General features: G+C 35.8%; 1 protein-coding gene across 1 annotated transcript; it reads right to left on the minus strand.

Moving 5' to 3' along the window:
- Positions 1-244: 244 nt before the first annotated feature.
- LOC132054913 (21 kDa protein-like) lies at positions 245-850 on the minus strand. Its single transcript, XM_059446858.1, has one exon. It carries the CDS (start codon positions 848-850, stop codon positions 245-247), a length of 606 nt encoding a protein of 201 aa, XP_059302841.1.
- Positions 851-1,092: the final 242 nt, after the last annotated feature.

A 1,092-nucleotide genomic window follows, 5' to 3' on the forward strand; every position in this document is an offset into this window, starting at 1 on the left:
TCAAAATTTACGTTATAGGCCATCTAAAAAACTACAGGTAACTGTGTCAATTATTATTGAAACTAGTTACCTGGAAAATAAGAAAGATTACCAATTAACCTCCTACAACAGATAAAATTACTCTGATAACGTAAAAATTGTATACACCATCAGTATATATAAATTAAATCCATACATAAATGAATAAAAGATAAATTCACATACCATATGTGACACTAATAACATTAGGGTTTATTGATCATAGCTAGCCTTGATGAGAAGCCTTATACCTAGTAGCAAAGCCATTAAACAAAGCTAAAGCATTGCTAGTAACTTGTGCAACATTAAGAACCTTAGCTTTAATGGTAGCCTTCACTTTACCATGGCCTGGATTAATCCCATTCAGGCAAGTGTAAGCATCAGTTAATACTGTGCTAAGCCAAGTTTGAACATTGCTTTGATGCCATACAAAATCTTCTTGACCATTTAAATTCAAATTTTGAAGCTCTATGACAGAGTTTGTGAGTTGGGAAACGCCATCAGAGATTTGATCTAAACATTCTTTTATTGCTTGATAATCCCTAGCCGTCATTTGCTTATGTTCCTTGCAAATTTTTCTAATGTAAGTTCTTGTATGTATAGCCCTAACTAGGCTCACTTTCAAGGCAGCATGAACTATTTCTTGAGGATCTTGAGATGTGGGTTTCACATAGTTGGATAAAAATGTTACACACGGTTCTGGATAACGAGTTCGTCTACACTGTGTCTCCACGAAACTAGGGTGTGGACGCAGTCGACCAGTAGTACTACTGTCGACTGCAGCCACTATAGAGAGGATGAGAAGCAAAAGGAAAATGCTAACTTTTTCCATTGGTTAAAAGGGCTATTGTTGAATTTTGGAAATGCGAAGAAAAAACAACTAAATTGATGAAGACAGATTCAGATGATAGAAGGGTTTGTGATGGGAGAATGTGAAGAGCATGCATGGTCTTTTATAGAAGGGTTTATCACATGCATGAAGAATTTGACTTGGCTGAATACATTGAGAGCCCTTAAACTTCCCAATAAATTTCGTTTAGATACTTGCACTACGACAAATTCCAATTGAGCGTC

This window comes from Lycium ferocissimum, chromosome 4 (assembly GCF_029784015.1).
Source record: "Lycium ferocissimum isolate CSIRO_LF1 chromosome 4, AGI_CSIRO_Lferr_CH_V1, whole genome shotgun sequence".
Lineage (NCBI taxonomy): Eukaryota > Viridiplantae > Streptophyta > Magnoliopsida > Solanales > Solanaceae > Lycium > Lycium ferocissimum.

Bases quoted from the DNA above. Each gene is read 5' to 3' on its own strand.
- LOC132054913 (XM_059446858.1), bottom strand. From the start codon at position 850: ATGGAAAAAGTTAGCATTTTCCTTTTGCTTCTCATCCTCTCTATAGTG.